At 56.8% G+C, this 24661-nt stretch overlaps 4 protein-coding genes across 4 annotated transcripts; 2 read left to right on the forward strand and 2 right to left on the reverse strand.

The window, feature by feature from the left end:
- Positions 1–206: 206 nt before the first annotated feature.
- EsH8_III_001105 (uncharacterized protein) lies at positions 207–3105 on the forward strand (the record flags this gene model as incomplete). Its single annotated transcript, XM_083262830.1, has 6 exons — positions 207–555; positions 624–704; positions 759–803; positions 865–1834; positions 1894–2796; positions 2931–3105. The coding sequence occupies 6 exons, from the start codon at positions 207–209 to the stop codon at positions 3103–3105; spliced, it is 2523 nt and encodes an 840-aa protein (XP_083123317.1).
- A 1113-nt stretch (positions 3106–4218) lies between these two features.
- Positions 4219–5823, reverse strand: EsH8_III_001106 (uncharacterized protein; the record flags this gene model as incomplete). The annotated part of the gene is made up of 2 exons (XM_083262831.1): positions 4219–5284; positions 5354–5823. The coding sequence occupies 2 exons, from the start codon at positions 5821–5823 to the stop codon at positions 4219–4221; spliced, it is 1536 nt and encodes a 511-aa protein (XP_083123318.1).
- Positions 5824–11713: 5890 nt separating this feature from the next.
- Positions 11714–13765, reverse strand: EsH8_III_001107 (ABC1 family-domain-containing protein; the record flags this gene model as incomplete). The annotated part of the gene is made up of 1 exon (XM_083262832.1): positions 11714–13765. One exon carries the CDS (start codon positions 13763–13765, stop codon positions 11714–11716), a length of 2052 nt encoding a protein of 683 aa, XP_083123319.1.
- Positions 13766–19827: 6062 nt separating this feature from the next.
- Positions 19828–22064, forward strand: EsH8_III_001108 (SUR7/PalI family-domain-containing protein; the record flags this gene model as incomplete). Its single annotated transcript, XM_083262833.1, has 3 exons — positions 19828–20017; positions 20080–21496; positions 21551–22064. The coding sequence occupies 3 exons, from the start codon at positions 19828–19830 to the stop codon at positions 22062–22064; spliced, it is 2121 nt and encodes a 706-aa protein (XP_083123320.1).
- Between the last annotated feature and the right edge of the window lie 2597 nt (positions 22065–24661).

Consider the following 24661-nt stretch of genomic DNA (forward strand, 5'->3'; position numbering starts at 1 on the left):
ACAGGGCGTACTTAGTGGATACCTAAGGCACACAGCCCGCCAGCAAGGTAAGTACCGCGACCTGAGTACCTCCCAAGGCGCCTGCAAGCGACCTACTCGCCAGGGTTAGGGTTGGTCGAGGGAGAGTTTGTTTACACCTGACATCAACCCCACCCGTGCAGCGACGCGTTTCTTGAGAATTTTTGACGACCAGACCTGAGCCAGAGATGGTCCAAACGAGAGCCGGCCGTGGGGCTCCAGAGCAGACGGGCGATTCAACCCGTACGTCTCGAATGACGCGAAGTCGCGCAAGCGTTGACACGACGGAACGCGCTCCGGCCACAGCCACAACGTCTCGGTTGGCAAGGGGTAAAGGAAAGGAAAAGATCGTGCGTTCGAGTGTAACGGAAGAGGAGATTGAGGTGGAGGAAGAAATCGAAGTGGCTGCAGATGAGGCCGAGGAAGAAGTCGAAGATGAGGATGAGGATGAGGACGAGATCAAAATTGACCCTCCCGCCCGTTTTCACGCGCGTCAGATTGTCAGAGACATCAGCCCGCCGCCGATGAGCGAGAGTGGTGAGTCCTGGCGCATCTCATCATGAGCCGGGGGAAAGTGAGGTTGGGCATTACTGACGCCGCTACAGAGATGGGATCACAGAGTGTGGCAGGTACTCAGAGATTCATGACCCCTGCGTACGCGGATGCGGGATACACGCGTTATTCCAGTACGATTGGGCATATTCACCATCCTTACAAGATCTATGCTTATGCTGTCTCAGGCGTACCAAGACCATCGGACCCAACAGCAACAAGAGTGCATGAAGGTGCATAGTGCAACCCCTTTCACCTACGCCCTCGCGATAAAAGGCACTGACCGAAGCGTAGATCGACTGAGACTTTCTGGCATAGAAGACGACGGTGAAGATGACGACTCGGAGCGGGCCGAGGAGGACCGCATATCCGAAGAGACAGACGAGGACAGCCAGCACCGAGAGGCCGTAGAACTTAGAGAGAACGCGCTCGACTCGCTGTGGCACACGTCCGAAGGGCTGGCAAAGCTGCTCCGCAACCCGAAGCCAAGGAAACATGCCTGGCAATCATTGCTCAGCATCCATCGCGGCAGTTGGGCAAATTACAGGGCCCTGTTCGCTGACAGAGACGAGCTGGTCATCGACCTGCATAATGTCGTCGAGAGCCTCGGAAGTGAGTATCAATGGAAGGCGAGGGCTATCATCGTGGGGGCCAACGCCACAGCCGTGCTGGAAGCATTCTCGGACGTTGTTCTTCACCAGGACGACCCTTTCGCTGTCTTCGTGAGTCTGGACGAGGATTTCCCTGCGCCGTTCTGCCCCAGCACCGACTGGGTTGAGAACATCACGGAGGAAGACATCGACCTTGCGCTCGATATTCGGACACAAAAGTTGATCGCGAGCCTCAAGCGTCTGGAAGATGACCGGAAGAGCCCGGTTGATGTAGCATCGGACATCTTTTGCGCCGTGGAAGCCTCGGTCGACGGAGCAGAATCCCTCCAGCATGGTCCTTACAAAGGCATAGACGGACGCGAGACGGAGCGTTTTGCCGAGAGAGCGAGGTTCATACTTCATCTCATCGAAAACAAGAGCGTAGCCGAGGCTATCCAACGGCTGGACGAGGCGTTTCCTCTGGAGGGTCCTCTTGACGGGTTCCAGAAGGAGACGGACAACGGGGACGAGTTTGTCAACAAGATCCACAAGTGGTGCGGCAAGATCATAGACGATGTCAAGGAGGTTCTGAGAGAACCGGCACTTCCGAGAGAGAGTTCACCGACGGACTCCCTGGCCTCGTCCGAGGTGCAGGACATAGTCCGCAAGGATGTGTACGTCGTGGTCCCTTCTTCCATCGACCCTGGTGATATGAAATGCTAACACGACGCAGCCACGATGACATCCTGTCGCGGTCAAACGTGCTCCATTTGGCGAGGCTCTTCAAGTTGCAACAGAACTCGCAGGCAGCAAAATCATCCCCTGCACCGACGGGCTCGCAGCGGGGGACCACCCAGGAACCGATTATAAACTCCGGAGAAGACGACGACCGCCAGCGCCAACCCTCGCCCGCTCCTAGCGACATCCAAGGCATCATCGCAGGCCTCCCAAGCACCGCCATCATCCGCAGCACCCAGCAATCGCCCGAGGCCGAGCCCGGCACCGCACCACCGGCCTCGTCCGCCCCCTCGCACGTCCGCTCCAGCTTCACGGCGGTCAACGGCAGCAAGCGCCCCCGGGGCTCGCAATCGCAATCCCAAGAGCCCGACGATGACGGCTTCGAGGAGGACCACCGCGAACCAAACCCGCAGCGCAGGGAGCAAATCGACCGCGACCGTCGAGACATGCCCCCTCCCTCCCGCCCAGCAAAACGCATCCGTCTGCCCTCCTCCTCCCGTGCCCCGTCCTCGACGGCACCGCCCTCCGCGGACCCCTCCCGCTCCGAACCCCCCAACGGCACGCCCCCCTCATCCTCGGCCTCGTCCATGAGGAGCAGCCTGGCCAGCACCGGCTCCATCCCCTCCTTCAGCCAGATAAGCATCATGAACAGGCGTGCGCAGCTCCGCAGCACTGGCCCGCAGCAGCGCGTCCCCTGGTCCGACAAGGACACGAGACGCCTCATCCGTCTCATCGAGTACCACAACTGCCTTTGGGCCCGCATTGCGAAGCGCCAGGCGCCGGAGGGGCGCATAGGAGACCCCGGGCCCGAGGACTCGGAGGACTGCGTCTTCGACCACCCGCGAGACCAGCAGGCCATCCGCGACAAGGCGCGGAACCTCAAGGTCGACATGCTCAAGTAAGCCGGCCTCCCCTCCCCGCTCCCCACTCACACCTTCCCGCCCCCCCTCCCTTCCCACCGTAGCCCCCTTCCCCAAAGGTGGTCCAGTGCCAGGTATGCCGTCTTCACTACTGACGTTTGTGCGTTTCCAGAGCCGACCTCCCCCTCTACCCCGGATTCGACGGCATAGCCCTCGGCAAGAAGGAACGCCAGGCCCTCATCAGCCGCGGCAAGAACCCGGACCGCAAGGAGGCCGACGTTGACATCAACGGCGAAGCGATCTGCACCGAATACGTGCCGCTCGACGAGGAAGAGCTCGAGCAGTGATGGAGCTTTTTTTCTTCTTCCTTCTTTTGCCCTAGGATTTGCTTGCTCCCATTATTTGCTCTGTTGTGCCGGATGGGAAGGGCTCACTTGGCAACACGCAAAAAAACGAGTGACGGCTAAGGGAAAGGGGGGCAAAGAAGCCTCGAACGTAGGGGGCTGCTACCATACGGGTTGTACCATGAGTGGAATTTCGCAAACATGGTTTGGGGGCGTTCAATGGGTCGGTTTGCGCAACGGGATTGGATTAGCACTGGGGAACATACTGCAATCTTAAAAGACATCAATCATCAAGCAACTCAGTCCTTTGGCCATGTCGTGATGGCCCACACTGTGGAAAGACAAATCAAAATCGTGAATAGAAAATTCGGTCCCTATCAAGACTGCCCTACAGATATCGACCGGCATCTCCCAGGTAATCGCCATAGTCAGTGCCAATCTACTGATTCTCGCGTCCGTCTCTCGAGTGGCAGGCCTTTGCTCCCACCACCTGCCGTCCATCAATGCTGACTGATTACAACACCCTACTAAGCTCAGTCTCCTCCTCCTCCTCCCAAGGATCTTGAAATGTCGTTAAAGCGAAGTGAAGTGGGGAAAAAAAGAAGTCTGGTAGAACAAAGCATCATCGCTGCCAACTATGGGCCGGCGTGACGTCTCTTCGCTGCCAATAGTACAATAAACCAGGTCTCGCATCCCTCTCACATTCAGTGATAGAAGGATTGGCAATGACCATATACTCCGGGTTCCCGAGGCAAGCAAGCCGGGAGTGGTGGCGTACGCCTTTCAGGTGTCCGACCGAGTTGCCAAGGTAAGGAAGCGTCTGAGGATATCAAAGGGTTTTCGTCATGCGAAGTCGGGCTGAAGATGATGTCGTTGCGCCATATTTTTTGGGTGCCTTCCAACCATAGAAGTAGTTCGTAAGAGTATGTGACAGAGGAAAGACGGGACAAAGGGGGTATGCTGCGTGGTGCTCTCAAATTTCAACAAGTGCAGAAAAAGAAATTGAGTAATGCCAGTCAAGGGTAGACTGGGGAATTTAGAAAAGAAAGGGGGTATCGGCGGTCCAACGGCTTCTACGGCTCCCGTGGTGGCCATGTGTACCGTGTGCGAAGCGGTCTATCGTCGGCGGGTACTCGGGCTGTTCTTAAGTCGAGATGTTCGCCAACCCTCGTACCACTGCTCCCTGCTAGCCTCACGGAGTTCGGCCCTCCATTCGCTGAAGACTGCATCCTTGAGCCGGGTGAAATCGCAGTGCTCCTCGTTGTAGGGGTCTGCAAAACCCCAGGGGAACTGGCGTCCCATGACCTCAGGTTCGTACAAGTCGGGGCTGATGACGGAGAGTGGAAGGAATGGCACCTCCTCCTCCTTGGCCTCTTGCTTCGCCTTGTATTGACGAATGGACGACCCCGAAAGTCTCTTTGAGGAAGGCGAAGCCGGCGCGCCTTCGCGTCCCTGGATGGGAAAGTCCTCGTCATCCTGGGAATCGGCATGATCTTCAATTGCATGCTCGTCTTCCTCCTCGATTCTGGAAGAGTCGTCGTCGTCATCAAGACCCAAGGGCGCAAGGGGATCAAGCCCCGACTTCTTGATGGTGTCCCAGACTGTCTTTTTGATCACGTTCATGTGCTTCGTCGTGATCGTATCGGACTTGGAGATGACAGGGATGACAGTCGTCTTGCCTTGCAGAGTTCGGAGGACTTGTAGATCCAAGTCTTCGTCCAGACCGCCGAAAATTCGAGCCGGGGGCGCATACTTGCCGTGATGGCCATTCGACCGACCCTGTCCGGATGCCAGGTTGCGGTCGAGGCGGGCGGGATCGAGAACCATAAAGACAGCGTGAATGTGGGTATCTTGTACACCAGGCGATCGAACCACCTTCATCTCTTCGGTAAAAGTCTCCTCGAACTTGCTCTCCAGGAAGGCCGACATCTCCCTAAGCTGAAGATCGACAACGTTCTTCTCCAGGCCTTCCGAATCCCAAAGTGTGAGGCCGATTCGCTCGCCATCAATTTCGGTCTCGAGATAGTGGGGGATGAAGTTGCCAGAGGGGGGAGACCGGGGAACCGGGTCTTCCTCTATCTCGGTCCGGCGGGATCGTTTCTTGGGCGGGAGCGCCAGGGCGGTCTTCAGGAATTCGAGGAACGATGTCTTGCCTGCGCCTCGGGTGCCAACGACGAGAATACTGAGCAGGGGGGGTCAGTACGCTGGAATTACGGGGCGAAGCGTGGGATTGTCTCGGAAGGCGACTCACTTAAATGGGGTGGGATCCTTTCTTCTCCGAACCCTTCTAGGGCTGTTAACGGTGCTGACGGCGCTGCTAGCATAGCTGTACCGGCCACGGTGCGTCATGCTCTCAGTGCGAGCATAAGGATCATAGGCATTCGCGGGGATTGGAGGCATCGGCGGGACGGAGCCGGCGGTGCTGCGGCTTGGTTCCATGGAGGGCCGGGTGGAATAGGCGGTGCCTATGGTGTGGTCGGACATGATGGAGCCCTCCTCAGCGCGAAGGTCGGAAGGGATGGAGTTGGACAGCTGATCATTGACTTTGTAGAATTCGGGTAGCTTGGGAGGTGTCTTGGAGATGGCAGCTTGGCGCTGTCGTTCGAGTTCGCGTTCCTGTTGCTCGCGAATGGCCTGGGCCTTCTTACCACCCTTCCCCAAGTCGCCGGACTTGGAACGTCTGAGAAGCATACCGAAGCTAGAGCGACGGGGCTGGCTCATTATCTGGGGTCTTCAGCATACAACAAGTACGTCAGAGTCGGAAGCCGCAAACGGAGTGGGCGGACAGTGTATGCGACCACACTACCCAGCTGCACTTGCTCGTATTGAGGACTCGGTGAGAGGTGTGCAGAAGCGGCGACTGTAGACGGGTTGTTCAAATGCGTCCAGTAGCACGGTGGCTTGGCAATCGATTCGTCCAGGAGGGGGTCTCCTTTGCCTGCTTTTCGTTGGTGTCCGTTGTAAGTGGAAGGTGGAGGGGGGATTGGGACGGCCCCAGAAAAGAGAGGAAAGGGGGGGGAAGTGATCGGAGAATGGGACGATGACGGAAAAGAGTGTCTGATTAAATGGAGGTCAGCTTTCAAGAAACGACGGCGCAGGTCAAAGGCAATTGCCAAACAGCCTCTGAACAAACGGCAGACGGAGTGGCCGCGAGTGCAGCGAGTCGGGTCGAGTGATTCTTTGGCTGGGCGGCGCCTGTAAAACGTGGCAGGGAAATGGTAGCCACAGGAGTTTTGGAGAAGGAGCAAAGGCAAAGTCAGGTGAGGCCAGCGTCAGAGCAAGAACCAATGTGCGGGCCAGCCCCGAAGTCGAATTCAGGGGATGTGGGTGTGTGTATGCCCAGCGCTCCTCTTCGGCCTTGTTTTGGTTGGCTGCGACACACGGCAGACGTCGAGGAAGGCGATCTGCCGCCTGCAGGAGGTGCAAGGAGGGGTAGACGGGCAGCAAATAGGGGCAGGAAGAGAGGATGGCGATGAGGCGGGCGTGGGATTGTGGGCGTTATATGCACTCGACTTACCAATGCAGCGCCGGGAGGATGGCTCGAGCTAGTGTAGATGCGTCGTTGCTGTTCTCGTCGAGGACCAGTAGTCGAAGAATGCAAGCTTTGGCTGCTACGGAGTGGGAAAGACCACTAGGCAAACGTCGGACGGATGGTCGAACAAAACGAGAGTTTCCAGTTGGGCGGCGATGACAGCGATCGGATGAAGAGGCGTGGCCGTGGGGGGAGGGTCGTGTTGTCCGTGACCCGTGCAAGTGTGAGGACAAGGACGAGGAGGGATGGGGGCCACAGGATTTTGGCGGCAATGTCGAGGAACAAGGCGTAATTAAGAGAGGGTGGGAAAGGACCGGGGCGGGACGAGCAACGGATGCCAGAGGCGGGTCGCGACCTGGTGGACAGTTTGGGAGGAGAAACAGGGAATATGTGAAAAAGATAGCGACGGGCAGGGAAAGCCGCCAGAAGTGCAGTCGCAAGTGCTGGGCCTGGACCAGGAGCCGGGACTGGGACCGGAAAGATGACTGGATGGGCAATGCAGGGCCGCAAATGGTCAGGTAGAGGAGATGCCGTGACGAGTGTAATTATGCCAGTGGAGGTGAAGGTGGGATGGGACGGGGACAGAATAAGGTCAGTGCAGCGCGGCGCGGCGGTTTGCGGTGCAAGGAAGGCAATTCGAGGTTGGCTAATTGCGCCGACAGCGGTTTTGTCGCTTTTCTGGTCAAGATCGCTGGCGCATCCGAGGCGGTTGGTGGAATGTTATGACAGTCGAGAAAAGAAACGGAAGCAGAGAAGGAGACGAGTGAAAGATGCAAACGCGCGCAGCAGGACGCTCCCCGGCATACCATGTACCACCAACCTTAATGGGCTGGCAAGGTCGGATCAAGGCAGCGAGTGCAGAACAGAGCTGGGGCAGAGGAGGGCAGGTCAGGTCAAGCACATCAAAGGCAGGAGGATCACGCAGAAGACGGGCGTGTGCGAGCGAGGGTGCGACGCGACACAGAGACAGCGAGAAAGCAAGAGAGAGAGAAAGAGAGAAGCGCATCCATCCCATCCAGACAGTCTCACCTCACGCTCCTTGCTCCTTCCTGCTTCATCAGAATCCCCCTCCCCCCCATGCTGGATCCAATGTCCTGTCCAATTTTGAGAAGTGGGCGGGGCTGGCTGCACTGACACTCAGTAGTGTACTGTGTACTGCGCACTATAGTAAGGGGTGCGCGCACTTCTAGTGTATCAATAGCAATTCGCCCTTGTCATTGGCCGGGGCGAGTACACTGCACCCTGCAGCAACAAATTCCCCCGACGCAGGTACAGACGGGGCCGCGCTAAACTGGGTTGAGCACCAGGTACCGTTGTCCATCGTCTTTTGCTCCGTTTGGGCTCCTCCTGCCTGCTCCCTGGAAGCACCTCGACATCCCCCTCCTCCGCTCCTCATGGCGTGCAACGCAGATGGACCCTAACAGCTCGCTAACCCAGGGCCCCAGAGACGCTAATGTCAGCCAACAACGCCATTGGGGCCACCCAGAGCAGCCCAAGCACCCAAAAGGTCTTGCCCTCCACGAGGCAATGGGGGTCCACCAGAAACACCGTTTGAGCTCTGCTCTGCAGTTGGTTACTTGTCACGCTGGCGGGCGCTGCACCGTTGGCTACCAATTCGAGGCCAAGATGCTCGAGTCTGCGGCCACAGCTACCCGTAGTGAATCATCCAGCAGCTGCGGAACGCCGTCGAGTGCAAACCGATGCTCCCCGGGCCACATGGCAATGAGCTGACGACCCCAAGCCCGGGCCGCCTGACCAATGGCCATGGTGATCTCAGTAGTCTCTACACCGTGTTCATGCATGATGCATGGCATGAAAGTCCACCACCAACACTAGCCCTCGGTACAAGAATGGCCCTCGCCCCTTTCTTTCTCTGTCTGTTGCAAACTAGGCCGGATAGATGACTTTGATTCGGCAAAGCCCAGGGGGGGTTGATCCGTCCGAAGACGAGCTTGCTTTTTCGTCACCAACCTTCTTGCTGCCATCTGGGGCTCTAAATCTCACTAACAACCTGGAGAGAAAATCAATTCGCTTAAAGCGGTGATTTCCCTGTTCGGATAAGTTTTGGGTGTGTTCAGATGTAACACAATTCCAAGCAAAGGGTCCTTCCCTGAAGCAACCGCGAGACAAACCAACTCCCCAATGAAGAGATGTCTTAGGCGACAGTCGCCCCTTAAGATTGCATTCAGCAATTAATTGCAAGCACCTTGCCTACCCGCCTTCGTCCCGTCCAATCACCTCTCGCCGCCTTAATGAGAATCGCCCTCCTTTTCTCCTACTCCCGCGCGCCTGTCATCACGCGTTGCTTTCGCGATGCCGTTTTTTCTTTTTCCCTTCGCGGCAGCGATGCTTGGTTCCATCCGGCTGATCGACTTTCGGCTGGCCGTCAACGTTCGACCAGAACCAGAGGCGTCTTGGCATCTCGCGGCCGTACACGCCGTCCGGCACTTCGCAGCATCGATGCCGGAAGCCAACCCAATAGCTGCGCTCATCCAGCCTAGCATTTTCAAGTTGGTATGACAGCAATTACTGGGCATGGTTGGTAGATCCCCCAGCATCCGTGGGCCACGGGCACGGATGGAAACGGTTTTGCTCCCGCGTCCGTCGACTTGTCCCTCATGCCCACCTGAAGGCCGTCGTTATGCCACCGGACTGACACGCCCGAGTCCACACACTAGATTCATTAACCGTCACACTGCAACATTGCAACTTCCAACTACCGGTGACAAGTGTCGCCGTGCCTTCACTTTTCGCAATGGCATCTCGCCTGTCGAAATTTTAAACCATTTCCCCCAGAACTCTAACCGCCATCTCTCGCTCAGCCCCCCCCCCCCCCAACCAGATAATCTCGCTCACTATCCACGGCCCCTCTCCTCTCTGCTCCCGTCCCCATTGACTGTGGCCCTGTGGACCCTCCGACGCCGAAATGGCCCTTGTTTCACATTAACCACGCGCTCTTTCATGCCATCTCAGCCCAAAATCTCCTCTCAAATTGTCCGAGATCGATCGCCGCTCCAATTTTACCTTGCAACAAAGCATAACCACATTCCAGGGGTGCCAAATTCCTTCTCTACCTCTCCTCATTTCCGTCTGCCCCACGATCCATCCGTATAGTATCCGTAGCTTGTTGGCCTTTCGCATACGTGGTATTCCACCAGCGTCTCGCCTCGCCTTTTCCACTGGGGGAGAGTGAGACAGGACGCCTGTGTCACCCCAAGTGGTGCAGGGACACGACAAGAACAGCAAGGAAAGAAGCCCACCACGCGTAGCCCAGAACCATAATTGGCTGGTCTTTCAGACCCCTAAGCTTAAGTCGACTCCCAGCAGTTCAAGACATGAACCAAATGTGAATGTCGACGTCGCTCTCGTTATGTCACGCGCGGCTGCTTCGACGAACCGAAGGGTTTCGTGAGAGCCCACCAACCCTGCCGTCTGCTTCGACCAGGTCTGGGAAGATCCCGTGAGCCGCAATATGGCGGAAACAGCTTCCGACCCCAGGAGTTCAGCGCCCTGCTCGCTTGGGCGGCGCCCCCCTCGGCCCGCTGGGCCTATGCTTCTCCCGCTCCTTCGCAATATCGGCGTCGAACCTCCGAGCCCAGGGAACTGGATAAGTTCATATCCAGCCATGCGTTTTGCAGCAGGAAGCGGTCTCCCATCCCGTCTCTGAACCTCGCGGGTGTGCCATGGACGATATCAGCCGGTCTGAAGGCGGTGCCGTGCCATATTTGTAGGCGCGCTCGGCTCTTTCTTCCTATTCGAGATTTTGCTGGGACGGCTTCATCACCCCACGGCAAACATAACGCAGACAGCGACGGTTGCAGGTGCTACGGCACAGCCAACCAACATGCCAGGGGGTTTGGGACAAGGTTTCCCGGGCAGTGGGCGTTGCATTTGCTTCAGCCTTACACAATCGACTGAGCGAGCCGGCGTTGTTTGGCCAGGCACCGCTTGTGTCAAACATGTTCTTGCTCCTGCCAGCGTGGGAAATGCGGGAGCATACAAGCTGTCGCAACGGCCCTGGTCGGTTTGTCTTGAGTCCTCATATATAGCAACCTCACAACCCTGGACCCCAGTCAGGCCTTCCGAGACGGGAATGCTTGTTGTCCGCCCCTGTTGCGGAAGTGCTTGAAGCTACGAGCTGCGTTTCTCAGCTGTTGTGAATGTACTAGTCATCCTTTTGGTATTGGCCATGGGAGTATTCGGTCACAGATCTACTCGTTGAGTAGCATGCTGTTATGAACATGGAAGTGTCATGGCCAGGGTTCTCTTCAGAGCTCGAGGTCCAGGAATCGGTACGCATTTGTGCCTATAGACTATTGTGCCTCTGCCTTGTTTAAAACAATCGAGGGCGTCTACCCCCACAAGCAAGAGACCCTTCCGGGTTTACTGTTGCCCTCTATCTTACAGAGGCATCGACTGACTGATAATCTGGAACCCCACCGTCCTCGTCGAGTTATAGGTGACTCGCTCCTGTTCTACGAACAGAAACTGGGAAATAGCCAGTCTTACTGGAGCGCCCCTGCTTGCTTGGACGCGGCCAGTAAGTGGACGGTAAACGGCAGACACACAGCAATGTGAAGTGGCCCACCCTTTCGCATGACTCCCGTGACTCCCCCAGACCCCTACTTAGCCTTAGGATGTAAGAGAAGCCCTATGCCACTTCTATCCAGAAAACCACGCAAGGGGGTATATTGCCAACCAAGATCTCGAGGATGTCTGTACCCTCGCTCTGTCATACACTGCACGGTTGGTTGAAGTTTATGGGCTCGGAAGTCATCGAGTGGGAATAATCGCTTGGCGTATATTGCCAATCAATATGACATGCAGGGTTGTCACGCAAGAAATAGACGGTCGAAGAGAGTGTGAGTTGAAAACAGATGAGTGGTATCTTGTCCTGTATCAAGGGCATCTCTCTAGCAAGCCCACGCCGCCAAACCCTACCGAATCTAGAATAAAATAAAATAGTACCCGGCCGACGACTGCTACACCAAGTCTATTAGATTGTACAGCAAAGCACGCTTCTTCTACGTCTTCTTCTCCTTCTTCTTTTTTTATCCCACCCCGCGCGTGTTCACTTGTCTACCCCTCAAACACCTCGTGCTGCAGCTCGACGCCGAAATCCTGCGCAATGTCCTTCATGCGCTTCTCCATCTCGTCCTCCATGCCGCCGCCGAAGCCGAGCCACTGCCTCAGCTTGAAGAAGTAGAAGGCGACGTCGGTCAGCGCCAGCACCCCCTTGAACAAGAGGTGCTGCCACGCGTTGCCCGCCCTGCTCGCCCACGGCAGGTTGGGGTCCTGGAAGAGGCTCTTGCTCGCCCACTCGCCCATCATCTTGACGCGGTTGACGGGGCTGCCGAGGTACTGGTTGTTGCCCTGCACGATGCGCATGTTGCGCCCGATGAAGACCAGCTCCTTGGGCCACTTCTCCTCGTCGGCCAGCATGTCCCGGATGCCCTGCTTCATGCGCTGCTGCATCTCGTAGTGCCGCTCCGCCGGGGTCTTGCCCTCGAGCTCCTTCATGATGCCGTTGCGCGTGCGCTCGTCCCCGCCCTCGTAGGGCCTCATGAGCGTCGCGCTCGCGAACAGGTCCGCCGCCTTGATGCCCCACTCGCCCGTCACCTGCTCGATCTTCTTGTTGTCGAACGTCATGAGCGCCTTCCAGAAGACGCCGTACTGGTGCCGGAACTCGGGCGACATGTACACGTACAGCCCGTGGTCGATGAGGACGAGCTCGGCGCGCCCGTTGGGCAGCCGCCGGATGAAGATGTTGCCCGGGTGCGGGTCGCAGTGCACGACGCCCCACTTGAAGATCTGCGCCGAGAAGAGGTCGATCATGGTCGTCATGACCTCCTTGCTCGAGAGCCCCAGCCCGCCGCGCCCGCGGCGGCCCTTCCACTCGCCGCGCTCGGGCTTGAACTGCTCGGCGTAGGGGCGCTCGCGGAGCTCGCGGCGGACGGCGGCCATGTCCGGGGGCTGGAGCTGCGCGCCCTGGACGCCCGGCGACCCCTTGCCGTAGCCGCCCATCCAGCGCCCGTTGATGCCCTGCTTGTCCCACAGGCGGATGCCCTCGATCCACTCCGACACCATGACGCGCCGGGTCGACATCTCCGGGTAGACCTTGGGCACGTACACCCGGCCCCTGAGGCTCTTCTCCGAGTTGATGAGGTCGCGCATCGTCTCCGAGTTCTTGGCCTCGTTGACAAAGTCCGTCTCGAGCTCCAGCCGCTCCGTGATGAAGGGCACGAGGCTGTAGAGCGGCAGGTCGAACCACTTGCTGTATATCCACGCGACCGTCTTGAACGCCCACAGGTCCCACGTGATCTGCTTGGCGATCTCGCGCTTCTGGATCTTGATGGCCACCTCGCGGCCGTCGGGCAGCCGCGCCCAGTGCACCTGCGCGACGCTGGCGCTCGCCCGCGCCCGCCTCTCCATCACGCCCTTGCCCTCCTCGCCCCGGAAGCTGACGCCGAAGACGTCCTCGACGCTCCTGCCGCCAAAGTCCTCGCGGATCACGGCCTCGACGTCGCGCCAGTCGTCCTGCGGCGCGTCGTCGAACATGCGGGAGAACATCTTCTGGAACTCGGGCGGCAGCAGCGCGCTCTGCATGGCGATGGCCTGCCCGATCTTGAGGTACAGCCCGCCGTTGTGCCGCAGCAGCTCGAACAGGCGCTCGGCGTTGCGGTGGTGCAGGTCCTGCACCGAGCCGCCCGTCAGCGGGACGGGGCGGAAGTTGAGCTTGTAGTCGAGGGCGACGACGAGGCCCGTGCCGAAGGTGCGGAGGGACCGGCCCAGCCCGGAGGCGTAGACCTGTCTGTCGACGAGGTAGATGGTGCCGCCGACCGCGGAGAGGACGAGGAGCCGACGCAGCCATTTGCGGCCGCGGGTGTATGTGCGCGCCTTCTGCGGCGCGCCGAGGGAGGCGGGCGAGGGGGGGACGAGGGCCTGGTGCCGGCCGCTCGGCTGTATCCGCGCCGTGCTGGTGTGGGAAAAGAGTCGTGATATCGTCGTCGTCGTCGGCGTCATCGTCTTCGGGTTATGTGGGAAATGGCGCCCGGCGGCGGCGGCGGCGGAGAGGAGGCATCTCTGCGACGACGATCTCGCCGAGAGACCAGCTATGCTTTGACGCAACATAGCCGGTGAGTTTGTGTGTGTGAGGGAGGGAAGGTGAGATGCAAGTTGGAAGCTCCCATGACCCGGTCGGTTTGCAAAAAATGAAAAAGGCTGACGAGTTTGTAGTCCCGAGGTCGTTTCGGCGCGCGCCGGATCTGTGATAGGCGCCACTGGCAGCTGCAGGATCAATGACGATAGCTGGCCTAGGGAAATTTCCGTCGGCGAATCAAGCACCGGTCGCCCGCTTCATCCGCTTATCCCCGGCCCCACCCGAATCATCGGGTCCCGATTTGGGTACCGGCGGCCGTACAAGCGCTGGACAGCAGCCTGTGACTCGGTGCATTCTCTTGTGCGAGTCCGAAAACGCTTGGGACTTTGGGGACATCTCGAAGCACGACCTCCGAGGTTGGCGAATCGGGTTCGCAGTCTGCAGAGAGCGTGTCACCCAGTATCACGAGGTCAATTACTGTGTTCGGCAAAGCTAAGAGGTCGCATCCAACCCCAGTTTACTCCGTAGTAGTCATTAGCATTTCTCCGCATGCCGTATGCTCTGCAGTGATCATGGACAATGCATTTTCCTAGCATTTCAGTTGTATGGTGCCGTATACGAGCAATGCAGAAACCGACTCAGGAAACTGGTGCCATTGTCGTATTCCACACGGCAAAGTCGCTACGAGCCCCATGCTCTTAAGTCCGAGACCTCTCGGGTCTCTGAATACGGCCCGGAACCACAGGCTTTTCCGACGGGCCGCTTTGCGCACGGTGACAGAGAGCAAGCCGCCTCGTCGAAAGATCAAAACTGTTGGCTCGTTAGGGTCGATACAAAGGAAGAAACGGACAGCCACATGAGAGTTGTTTTGAATTTGTCCAACACCCTACACACGAAGTCGGGTTTTGTTTGGTTTTATTTCACACTCATCAACTCGAACACGGCCCTGGAGCAGCATTGCCTATCAATCGCAACACCGCCTCCGTTATGCCAGCTCCTCCCCAAGCCAACACATTACGATCAGCTGTACAGTCACGGCCGGCGACAAGGAAGGCCAGCCGTCTGCGGACAAGGTTGGTCACGCTTCCGTCTGAAGTGCTGGTTCTGACGCATTGGGGATCGACGGTACCCGGTGCCTGAGATTAAGTGAAACAAAACTGAGGTTGTGGGCCGATTTCATGGAAAGCTTGACGCTGACAGTGGCTGTGGCAGGCAGCATGCCAAATGTCGCGACGAAAAGAGTTGACCAGCACATGTAAGGCCAAGTGGCCGCCGCTCCCACCACAGCCGCCTCTAGTGTAGATCAATCAACGCGCCTTCGTCTGATTTTTGACTGCGTGTCAGAGGATAGTGCTTGCTTGTTGGGCAGCAGACCGAGGGCAGCACACTTTGGGGGGGGGAGGGGGTTTGTGACCCCTACTGTAGCATACTACGACCTTGTGTCCATGAATGACGCAGGGAGTCGACAGATGTGACGTCTTGGTTCGGGCTTGAAGGGTCTGGCCCTTCAGAGGGCTGCATGAACTCGATGTCCCTGCACACAGGCAGGCCAAATTTCCAAAGTTTGCGTGGATCTAAATATGACCAAAGGCAAATCATAGAGTTTCCAGCCCGCCACTGGGCGACCTTCCATTGCAAGAGAAGCATCTTTGGATTTGCCGAGTTGGGTAATGGACTAGATGGCACCTCCTTGCAAAGGTGTTTTGGCTTGAGAGCAAGAGTCAGTCAGCAAGCCTTGGGATTTGAATCCGATGGACCGCCTGCCCGTCTCCTGGTGTGACGAACTCGACCGCAGCGCAAGAGCCTCACTATACCAATATGGAGCGAGACATGTCTCGACGTCAGGCACAAAGTCTCGTCACTGATTTGACTGTGGTCAATCAATTATCCAAAAGCTTGAACTGAGCGCGAGCTGGAGGTCTTGATGATGCACTCTGTGATTGGCTCCGCAGCTCTTGGCTGCCGCCGGTTTTTTACTTGGCGTCGTTTGGTCAAGTCTCGTAGAATGAAGGGCAAGGAACCACGCATCGCGTATAGTGATGAATTGGCAAGCAGCTGAAGCATGGCCGAGCAACTCAACACCTACAGAGTCACGCATAGTGAGGCTTGGCTAAATAAGTAGTGCACTGCTCCCGGCCTCCTGGTAGGAGTCGCTTCTTCTGATGTGTGTCAACCTGGGACGACTAGTAGATCTTTGTTTACAAGGACACCAATACAGACGTGACCGTACGGGCTGAGAGTTGCGGGACAAGCCAGGGGCAATGCTCCGGAATGACTAAAGGGGCTCAGAACAAGCCGCTGATCGACCCGCCGTTCATCCTCTCAAACTTTGTGGTTTCAGCATAGAGTCCTCGCTATTCAATCAATAGATGGCGGGTTATATGGCGGGCGGCATGGCCTCTGACGTTCCGCATCGACTAAAGCGACCGGACGACTAGCCTGTGTGTGATTTCTGGCATGGAAGCTGGCGGGAGACGCAGGGCGAACAACCTTGGTGTTTGCATCAGAACCTGAGACAGCGAAGCGCCGACGTCGCAAAGTCGCGTGTAGTCAGCACGGGTAGGGTAGATATGAGCCTCGGACTCGCTCATCTGAATTGGGCCCACAGCCACAATGACGGGAAACGCGGCAGCCATTGGTCTACAAAAGATGTCGCCAGAAGGGCCCAGACACGAGCGGGAGAGGCGTCGGGCGTCCCGTTGGTTTGCAGACGACCCAGATTCCATCCCGCTTCTCTGACGAGTTTCGTGCGACTGCTGTGACTCGTTTGTTCTTACTGGCCTCTGTAGCACGGCATAGCTTGGGCAGCCAGAAATAAACAGCACGGGGTAGTGATGATCGGGTCCAGCTTGTCGACGATGCGTTGGTTGCTAATCAGCCAGATTTAGGTTTCTTTGTCTGCGGAGTCGTTCATATTCGAGCCAGATTGCGACCGTCATCGCCGTTGAAGTCGGCATCGGGCACCGTTTCTTTCGGTTACGGTGCGCCCCGGGCTTGTAACTGCTGCCGCCGGCTAGTGGTTTTTCTCCGTCGCCGGTCCTGTTTCTGCTCTCTGTGCTTCTTGCCCTGGTAAATATACCGGGGACGTCTGAAACGGCACATTAAGAGCAGCGCACGGCGATAATCAGTAACACCGGTAAATGAGGGTTCGCGGCATTTTAACGTGGGGAATCGTGCTGGAGGAATGTATCTGCTACGCGTCGATCCACGGTTCTCAAGCCGCAACAATAGTTGCTTGGAACTTATCAATGGCCAGGTGGATGTCTGTACAAATTGCAGTGTAGGGATGAGACCGGTAACAGCAATGCGTAGACCCCTGGTACCTGGGCACCGAAGAGTTTCTGCTGCTCCAATCCAACCAGGGGGAGGGGGTTAGTCCACGGTGTTATGCCTTTGCGTCGACTGTCGGACCAGCGAGTCTGGGGTTGCTGGTTTCGCCCTGCTTCGTGCCAACCAGCGCTGTAGTCCTGTCATGGTGATTGACGGGTCGGGCGCTGCGAATGCCGGATTTCCGTAGCGACAAGACCTGCACCGCAGTGTCGGAAAAGTCATAGAAGCGATTCAAGATGCTGGCTGGTTGATTCAAAGCCTCGACATTGGTGATTGGTGGACTATAGCCAGGGTCTTTTGTACTCCGGAGGCATTGCAGAGGACAAGAAGGACGGGGCTTGTCGGCATGGCGTATCCATCCTTCATCCCACCCCTCCTTCTACACTAAGCAATGGAGGATGCAGGCCCCAACAGGTTCGCAGGCGTTAAGTACACCATATGCCTGCTGGATCGGGGCCAGGCAGTGCCGAAGACAAGCGGCAGACGACTGGTTGGGTGGCGACGATAGTTTGCGCGACATGCAATACTGTATGATGATAAGCAGGGTTCGTCATGATAGCACGCGACTGCGGGCACCGGTTTGCAGATAGGACGGGCTAGAGTGAGTTGAAATGGGACTTCTGGCTGGGTGGGATGAATTGAGTTATTTTATCGGGGTGATATCGGCCGTAAATTGGGAAATTAGAAATGACATGGTAGACATTTGACCTTTCCTTTTTTTTTTTCGTCGTGTTTTTGTGGTTTTGTATTATTAGCGTTTGATGTCGTGCTGAACAGTGGGCTCGACTGGACTGGACGGCAGCGGACTTGGCCCCCGGCCCCCCATAGGCCCCGGCATTTTTAGTGGAATAGTTATCGTTGTGCTGACCGCGCGGTAATTAAGGCTATTGAATGTTTTGCATACGTGCATCCCGTGCAGACACATAGCATGTGTTTTTGTGCACCAAAGATATTTTTACACGTACGAGGGGTGGCATGCTGGATGAGGGAGCTCGACAAGGATGGATGAATGAGGCCGGCAAGACGCGGCGGAGGTGAATTATTGAAATGCTGAGGCTCGCTCGCATGCTAGCGCCATTGGCCAGAGCTGGCAAAGGTGGGAGGAGGGAGGAGGAGAGAGGCCGTCGACGGCCGCTGGTATTCCATGTCTTTCTCGTCCACGACGGCGAGACAAAGCATGCATATCGGTGGAAACAAGGGCATTGTCCTTGCCCGGTAAGGTGAGCGCGGAGGAAAATATCCTTTTGGGAGAGCCACGCGGTCGCGGCAGCATGTCTTGCAAGGGGACGGGTATGGATTGGTTGGAATGGTGTGGGAGGAGACATGCTCGGAGGAACAAAGAATACCTTGTTTCCATGCCAAGATCAGTGCGTATCCCATGTACCTGCCATTTGGGATGGCATCGATGGGTACCATTTGCAGTGTAGTGCACTGCACGCCGGCGGCGGGGAAGATATTGATTGATTTGGACCAACGAGTTAGCGGGCACGACATCCGCTGCAGAGAGCCCACTTGGGTACCTCTCTCCATTCCAGGGTCGTTCTCTAGGTAGTCTAGTGTTGTGTAGCGTACAGATACCGTCCCCCTCAGTCTCAGTCTCTCGCTCGCTCGCACGCACTCACTCGCTTGTAGTCTTCGAACCGACCCTGCTTGTCTGCCATCAATCTGTCTGGGCTGCCAATTGTTGGTGGGGGCTGTGCACTCCCACGGCGTGGCACGCACCGAGTACTTTGTACCTCTTGCGTCCCACCGCATCAGGGCGGCCTACGGCGGACCCCCCAGGGGTGCGGATACACACCCTGCCTGCCTCATCAAGGCACAACCGATCCTCTCTCTCACTGGATGGGACTTGCGCCCCGGGCGGGAGCCAGGCCAGGCACCTCGACATTGGTAGTGGACGGAGTGGCACCCGCACGCCGCTGGCTGCTGGCTGCAGTGCTGTTGGCAGCGCCCCAGCCACGACCAGCAACTCAACTCTTCCCGTTGGAAATTCCACTGCACCTCTCCTCGCCACGCTCACACCCTATCCTGGGCTTGCCCACACCCCCCTGTTCCCGACTCCCCTTGGGTTCCCTGCTGTATGGCCCCAGAACTGCCCACTCCCACTGCGTCCACGGCCACGACCCACCCTGCTCTCTCGCTCCCTCCACACAAGTCGCCCACTCTCCCACTCCCGCCCACATCGTCTTCCTCCCCAGATCGTGCGTACCTTTGTCTCCTTCTCCCTTCTTCCTCCAGGTCGGACAGGAAGAACTCAATCCTGATCGCTTCGCACGCCCTCAATCCCAACCTTGGATGCAACGTGCATTCAGGACACGACAATAAACCTCGCGACTTCTTTTTCCTTCCTTCGATTCCTTCCGGTTTAAAGCCCTCGACCAAACCATTGGCTACTTGCGACATTGTTTCAGGAACAAGACGACCACCGCTCTCACGACTTGGATTGACTGCGATTTGGGAACAAAGAGGAAAGGGACGCAAAAGAGACAAGAAAGAGACTGGGAACCACCGCACAACCCATTGATGGGCTTTTCGTCACTTTCGTTCATGTCGCTATTTTGAACCACCCTTCCTACCTGTGCCGACGAATAGACGATGCCGCGCGACGCCTCGATCTTATACTAGCCCACCCGAACCCTCTCGACGACGACGACGCCCGATCTCTTCGGCGCAACTTATACGCTTCTCCGCCGCGTCTTGACGACGCCGGCGTTCCGTCGACAACCCATTTGGAAGCAGGTTTCTTCGACGACAAGCCGCCATCATGTTACGGCCGGCAACCCCCATGTCGCTGCTGCTCTTTGCGGCCTTCGCCTTGATGCTGCTGTCCACTCTGTCGACCCCCATTATCAAGGCCATCCCGCTTGGCAGTTTCAAGGGCGTCAATTTTGGAGTTTTCGGCGTATGCAAGGCCGATGGCTCTTGCACCGGTATCGAAATAGGATATGACACTTGTAAGTCGACTGCCGTCTGCTGGGCCGACCTCCTTGATCATCGTCGCTAACAACGTCCGCAGCTGGATTGTTTCAGGAAAAAGGCGCCTTTGACCTCCCAGACTCGGCTAGAAACACCCTTTCGGCCATTCTGATCGTGCATCCCGTCGCCGCCCTCGCGACGCTCATTATGTTTATCCTGGCCGCCGTTGCTCACCTTCACTCCCCCTCTCACTCGGCGAGATACCTCCTTGCCGTCTTCATCTTCTCCTTCATCGACTTTCTCATCTGCCTGTTGGCCTTCCTCGTCGACGTTCTCCTATTCGTTCCCCACATGGCCTGGGGCTCGTACCTCGTCCTCGCTGCCACGATCCTGGTTGGACTGAGTGGACTCGTCGCTTGCGCTATGCGCCGTATGCTAGTCAGCAGAAAGGCCAGGAAGAAGAGGATTGCCGAGAATGCGGAGATGAGTGGAGAAAACTACTATAACCGCGAGGCTCAAGTCAAGACCGCTGCGTCTGTTGCTTCCCAGCCGACCATCCCCGTTGTAAGCGGCGGATCCGACGGCATTGACAAGATGCCTACGTTTGCCTCTTTCGAATCTCAGAAGAAGGACGACCAGGTCAGCGACGAACGCATTCCTCTGACTTCGCGAAGCCCCGTCGATCGTCAAGGTGTCATGGCTGCGACAGACGCTCCTCCTTCACGATCCGGCTCTATTCCACCTAACCAGAGGGACCCCTATGGAAACCCAATTCCACCTCAGGATGGCTTTGGCCCCAGGAGAGGACCCTCGCAGGAGCGTATGAGGGGCAGAGGCGGCATGCCTCCTGGCGGGTTTAGGGGACGCGGCGGCGGCGGCGGTGGTGGTGGTTACGGCAGGGGCGGGTACAATGGTTATGGCCCGCCTCCCCCGGGGAGAGGCGGTTATGGTCCTCCAGGACGAGGAGGCTACGGTGGTCCCCCGCCTCCTGGCGGTAGAGGTGGATATGGACCACCACCCCGAGGTGGATTTGGGCCGAATGGCATGAGGGGAGGTCGTCCGCCCCCGCCAGGCTACCAAAACGCCCCTCCTGGGCCTTATGATCGAAGACCTAGCCCAGCCAACGGCTATGGTCCCCCTCCTGGTGGCCCGTACGGACGTCGCTCCGTAGATATGACTCCGGGATACAGCAGCGCAAACAGCAGCACAAACCCCTCTCTTCCAAGCATCCCACAACAACAAGGGTATGATGCCTATACCCCAGACCGTGCCAGCCTGCCGAGAGCTGAATCACCTCCGCCTCTCCCTGGTGATATGCCACCATCGGTTGGTCAAGCGGTTGAGATGGATGCGGCTACGGGAAGCCCCGCTCACCCGCCCCAAGGGTTTGGCCAGTTTCGGGACAGTGACGCAGACATCGCTGGCATGGTTGGACTTCAGCAGAATGGGGGAAATAGGCACAACCCGCCGAGACACGATACATACATGAGCGAGGGAAGCAGGTACAGCACGGACGAGTAAGGAACAGAAACCCCGAGTTTCCCTCTGATTACGCTAACCCCAAACTTTAGGCAATATGTTCCACCTCGTCAGATCTGGAACCAGAATCAGAGTTCGTCGCGAACGGCATCTCCGCTGCAACGCGCTGTCGAGCTGCCGAACCGAAGCTCACCTGCGCCAGCGGCCAGTGACTATTATGAAGATGTCGATCCACGCTTTGCAGATGTACCAGCACCGGCTCCCAGAGCAGGTCCTCCGCCTGCCCTTCAGGTACCGTTACCCGTGCCCAATATGTATGATGACGCTCATGCGGATGCCGGTGCACGCAGTCCTGGCGCCGAGTCTGATCGGTCGAACTTCACGTCGATATCCCAGAGAGGCGTAAATCCGATGTGGAAACCCGCGCCTCCGATGCCTGGGTTTGGCCAGCCAGGGCCGCCCCGGCGGCCTGTCCCACCGCAGCGGCAAGACATGCTGTTAAACAACAACCCCGACTTTGAACTGCCTGGTAGTCGTCCCGGGCCCTCGTTACGAGCGGGAGGGAACGCCATGATACCCGGCAGTGCATACCCGCAGGGCCTCTAATCATAACCTGAACTCTTTTCACTCGGCCATAATTGGTTCATTCTCGTCGGCCGAGTCAATCCGCCACGTATATACACCCACCAGTCATGGGATGCTTGGCATTTCATTTCTCAACCCTCCTTTACAAACACGAGTCGCAATTTCGAGTCTCAGCATAGGCTCATGATGTCCATACACTCATGTCCTTCAGCCGATACCCCAAGCAACATTCAGTTCTCGTCCGCCCAGTACATACACCGGACTCGTGCATTCCTTCGAAAACGGGCATTTCTCTTCCAACTAACATGCTCTTCTTTGCATGAAGCAGTTGGGCACATTCGAGGTTCTTCCTCGGCGTTTATCAAAATTTCCTTTGAATCGTTTACTTCAAACTAACGGGCTTCTGGTCATTTTTTCTTGTCTAAAATGACCAGGGGGTTTGCGCCCTCGGGCCTTCCCGATGTCATAGCCTACTAGGCCTATTAGGGCAGCCTATTCTGGAGCATCTTTGATCTCACGAGCTAATCGATCCTGAAACGAAGCATGTGGGACATGATAGAATATTGCTGAGGCATGTGTAAGGCCATTTGGTCGCGGCTGTCTTCCTCTGACCTCTTTTTTTATGAGCGGTTACACAACGTGGGGATGAGGATGAAAGGATACATCAACTGGTTTCAGGATCGATGGCTTGGCTCTTCAGTTGCTCTCTAGTTTTCTTGCATATGAAGGAGAAAGTATGGGTGGGTTCTCCGGTGCAAGAAAAGTTGAAACTGGTCGCATTAGCTGGGCCAAGCCTGCTGGTACATACTGTGGTATTTGCCTCGTACGCATCCGAATAACAGAGCAACACGGGCCAGGCGGCGACAGAAAGAATACAAGAGGTTACACCAGTCATCCAAACTATGACTTGCACCGTGCTTCGCTTATGTGAATGTTCATTCCTCCATGATGATGACACACGAGAGCTGCGCCAGACATCGAGACTCTCGCCTGTCAGGTATCATAACTGACTTGCAGCTATGCTGTCGTCTTTGGCAACGGGTTAGTAAACCCAGAAAGAGTAGCGTATTGGACCTCTGAGCAGTGAGATAGACCCCGACAGCTTACTCGATGACCAAGCCAACAACGACGTACGGACTAATTCACTTAGCGTTGGGGTCAAATTACAACATCCTACTGTCCGACTAAGAGCGGATAGGGCTGCTAGGCAGGCCTGGAAGGCAGCCATGTCAGGCCATTTTACACACGAAGGCGCTGTAATAAAGTTTAGGGAAGCCACGGGCGTGGATGACGAGTTGTTTATTGAAACGGCGTTCACCGTGGCATGCTTGGTGGACTGAAATTATTCTCGAGGCACCTCCTACAGGTTCGCAACCAACGCCCTCTGCCACACCTCGTGGCACTAGCAGAAGTGGACGAATCATTACTACAACAAGCCAGGCTAGGCAGGAGGGGCACCCAGCCCCCGAAGCGGGCCGGCGCAGACATCAAGGTCTATACTCACGAGCGCAAGGGAAGGAGGCATGATTGCGCATCAAGAAAAAACTCTGAAGCCACCAACTTTAAAAGACCACGCTTCCGAGGAGGGATGGCACGATGTGAAGGGGTGGACCGACAAATACTCGAGTTTAAGTTTTGGGGGGCGTGCGAATCGAGGTCATTTGTTGGCGAGGTCCACACTGAGGCGGTTGGCCGATGAGCCTTGATCCTCGGAAACGGGAGGCACTTTCAACGTGCTGGAAGTGAGATGGCTTTGTATGTGAACTTGGGGGTGAGGCGAGAGGGCACTCGGGGAGGGTGTAACACGAGTTGGGAACTTTTGGTCGTCCGTTGCCGGTGGCGGTTGTGGCTCTTGCAAAGGTTCTCAGGTTACTTGAGCGTTTAACCCGGTTCACAAAGGGCGGCATTTGCCGTCAGTGATGGCTGGTGTGCGCCGTTTCGGTTCTCTTGGTGATGTTTGACCAAAATAACGCGTAAAGTACGGGGCGTTTGTGTGTGTGTGTGTGTGTTGCTTGTAAGGGGTGGTAGACTTTGATAGCTGGGCGAAGCGGAACAGGCGAACCAGATTATGGCATCGAGGGGTAGGCTTCTGGAGTTGTTTGATTATAAAAGACGTCGATTCTCGCTTGAGTTGAACAGAATGGGGAGTGTGATTTGGCATTGCCAGTTGCATTCTCACTGCGCTCGTGTTTAAACATATTCGAACCCCCCCCCCTTCCCGGCCATCGACTTACATTCTACATTGATCTTGTTGTCATCTTCGACCTCCGAGATGTACGCCACGGGCATCGTACGCTCGCCGGAGAATCTCTACAGGAGGTTCAAACTTGATTCACATCGCCACTTCGTCGTATTCTTTGCCAGTATTCAACGCGACAGCACAGAGTGCCCTTCTGGCAGTACCGCCAATGAACAGCTGTGTCGGTACCACCTGTGGATGTTTGACTCCCCGCCGCTGGTTCTTCCCAAGATAGAAGAAGATATTTCCATCGGTTGTAACGACATAGTCACTGGTAGAATAAGGGGGTTTTCAAGAGGCATTCACGCGGGGTGTCTGGAAAAGGCTGTTGAAGTTCTCAAGGCCCGTATACAGGCCTCGAAAATTTAATGGTGTGTTC

This window comes from Colletotrichum jinshuiense, chromosome 3 (genome assembly GCF_051148585.1).
Source record: "Colletotrichum jinshuiense chromosome 3, complete sequence".
NCBI classification, from domain to species: domain Eukaryota; kingdom Fungi; phylum Ascomycota; class Sordariomycetes; order Glomerellales; family Glomerellaceae; genus Colletotrichum; species Colletotrichum jinshuiense.